Below are 2,846 nucleotides of genomic sequence, written 5' to 3'. Positions count from 1 at the left end.
GCCACCTCTCGTACCGTCCCCTCCTCCACCGTCACCACCACCACCTTTGCCGCCGCCAATAGTAATCTGTCCGCCTCCACCGCCACCTCTCGTACCGTCCCCTCCTCCACCGTCACCGCCGCCACCTTTGCCACCCCCACCGCCACCACCAATTGTAATCTTTCCGCCTCCGCCACCACCTCTCGTTCCATCGCCGCCACCTCCATCACCACCGCCACCTCTTGTGCCATCGCCACCACCTCCGTCACCGCCAATTATAATCCTTCCGCCCCCTTTGCCGCCTCCCGTGCCATTGCCGCCACCTCCATCGCCACCACTAGTCCCCTCACCGCCTCTGCCGCTGACAATTCCAATATTATTCCCGCCACCTCTCGTCCCCTCCCGGCCGCCACCTGACGACATCACATCACCGCCTTTCCTCCCTATATTCTCCACGCCGCCACCCTCGCCGCTGGTGCCGAATTTTGACTTTCCACCGCCGAGGCCGGTAATTCCTGTCGACACTCTGCCAGCGCCATTGGTTCCAGATGAAAGTCCTTTGACAATTCCGTTGCTGCCATTGCCGCCGCCGCCTTTGGTTTCGGATGATAGCAGCCCTCTGGTAGTACTTCCACCCTTGGTGTTCGACGACACGCCACCGTCATCACCGCTCCCTCCGCCGCTTGTGCCGATACAAGACCCGCTACCGCCACTTACCGATTCTACGACTCAGCCGAGGATAGTGCCATTGCCGCCATCGATTCCCGATGCTCTGACGCCGTTCTCCCCTTTGAAGGGATGATTTACTTCTATTGCAAAACAAGAAGAGTTTAGTAACACAAAGGCGTTAACTATTGCGAGAGGTTAAGGTTACAGTCAAGTTTGGCTTATATATGTATGCGAAGATGCTAACAAATACAAGTTTGAAGGCTTAATTTAAATTTATATAATTAATCTAATTAATTATTAAATGGCAGTAATTTTAATTTAAATCTAAAATTAATTGGAACAAGAATAGTTCTTTGTTCGAACAAGGTCTTTTTTCCATCTTGTCGTCAAAGTCCTGTCAAGATCAGAATAGGGTCGAATAAAAACTTTAGGACCTTGATGACAAGGACTCATAATTTATAGTGCAAACCTTTGTTTCCCTCCTTGTTCCCGAATAAGGAGAAGAACAAAGGCTTGGTTTGCGATGGTTTTCCAAAATATCCCAACTGAACTAGTTGCCACCTCGAACTAGCTAGTATCTACCTAAACTTTATTACAATCCCTGAAAACTGGTCAAGTTTAGGTCAACTCGAGTTTTTATACTACATACATTATTATAAGTAAGTTAAATTTTTGTATTCAGATAGTCCATAAATAGGTGACTATCTATTTTTGAATTCGGATATTTAATATTTGGGCGATTATTTATTTTTGATTTCATATAGACCAAACCAAAGTGATTATTTCTTGATCCGACCTTATGATAGTTATCATGGTTCAATAACCACGATAACTTAAAAATCGGGAACTTAACTCTTTATACCTCAATCTTACTACACCCGGAGAATCCTAACTCACCCACCAACCAACTTATCATATTAAATTGCCTATTTTTATTAGTTTCTCTAATTAGATTGCCATCTTTTAAATTATCGTGTTTCACGAACTACGATAGCTATCGTACTGTCGGCTTAAGGTGATTATTTATAGTTAAAAAATGATAGAATAATTAATAAGCTAAAGCTCATCAACACGAAATTGGATGTGATCAGTCTTTAAGTAGGCTCGAATATACGAACTGAACGCAGAGAGCACAGACCAACAAAAAATTACGTAGTTGGTAGACTCAGGTATATGAATTATATGCGGAAAGCTTAGATTAAGTAAACTCACATGACTTTGTAGTATAGTATAATAGTATTGAAAAAAAAGAGATTTAGGCAACTTAAGCATTCTTAGTGATTAAACTACATGAGAATTTATCTATTAAATGGCTGATACATCTTTAAAAAGAAAGAAAAAAAAGGGGTATCACCTTCTAAAAAATCCCGTTTTAAACTGATTGTTAATGCATTTCATCAAGAGGGTTGGTATAGCAATGGATAGTTTTAAGAGGTTAAAAAAAAAAAAATCTCTAAGTGTTTATGATATATTGAAAAACCAACGGCTTTATCAAAAAAGCTTAATTCATATATTTATATGTGTTTTTCTATATTTTCTAATATCTTTTGATTGTTAATAAGTTATTTGTTTATTTTTATAAAAATATTTGATAAGTAACAATTAACTTATCACATAATATATAAAAAATGATAGCATTCTTATTACTTATTATTTTATTTCCGATTTAATATATTTAAGGAGGAATAATTTTGAGCTAAAAAGTAAAAAGAAAAGACAGTAAATTTTTGAATGTGAAATGGGGGAATATTTTATTTTTTACAAGTGAAGCGGAGGATGGCATTCATTAGGCAATCCCAAGGCAAATATTTTATAATAATATATAAAAAATACGGTTTTTATAGGAATCAAAAAAGAGGACTCTTTTTACTACTCCCCGTTTTACCAATAAAATAGTAGTGTTAAGTGTAGCAAGGGAGACACTTGTAAAAAATAAAATATTCCCCCATTTCATATCTAAAAATTTACTGTCCTCCCTTTTCATTTTTTAGCTTAAAACTGTACCTCCAAAAGACATTAAATCAGATCTTATTTTACTAGTTCGTGTAATTCGAAATATGAAAATATATATAGGAAGTCACAATATATAATATTAAATATTTACTTTAATTGATAATAACTTAAAATGTTAAAAGAGCTTAAAAACAACTAAAGATTTAGGTAATGATCAACTTATTATCACTTTCTAATTGTTGAAT

General features: G+C 37.5%; 1 protein-coding gene across 1 annotated transcript; it reads left to right on the top strand.

Moving 5' to 3' along the window:
* Position 1: 1 nt before the first annotated feature.
* On the top strand, positions 2-880 carry LOC109705069 (leucine-rich repeat extensin-like protein 3; the record flags this gene model as incomplete). The annotated part of the gene is made up of 1 exon (XM_020225833.1): positions 2-880. A coding segment is annotated over one exon (780 nt), but the record flags the coding sequence as incomplete, so codon positions are not given.
* Between the last annotated feature and the right edge of the window lie 1,966 nt (positions 881-2,846).

The sequence above is a fragment of the Ananas comosus genome, unplaced genomic scaffold (genome assembly GCF_001540865.1).
Source record: "Ananas comosus cultivar F153 unplaced genomic scaffold, ASM154086v1, whole genome shotgun sequence".
NCBI classification, from domain to species: domain Eukaryota; kingdom Viridiplantae; phylum Streptophyta; class Magnoliopsida; order Poales; family Bromeliaceae; genus Ananas; species Ananas comosus.
This window is presented reverse-complemented; position numbering and strand designations above follow the sequence as displayed.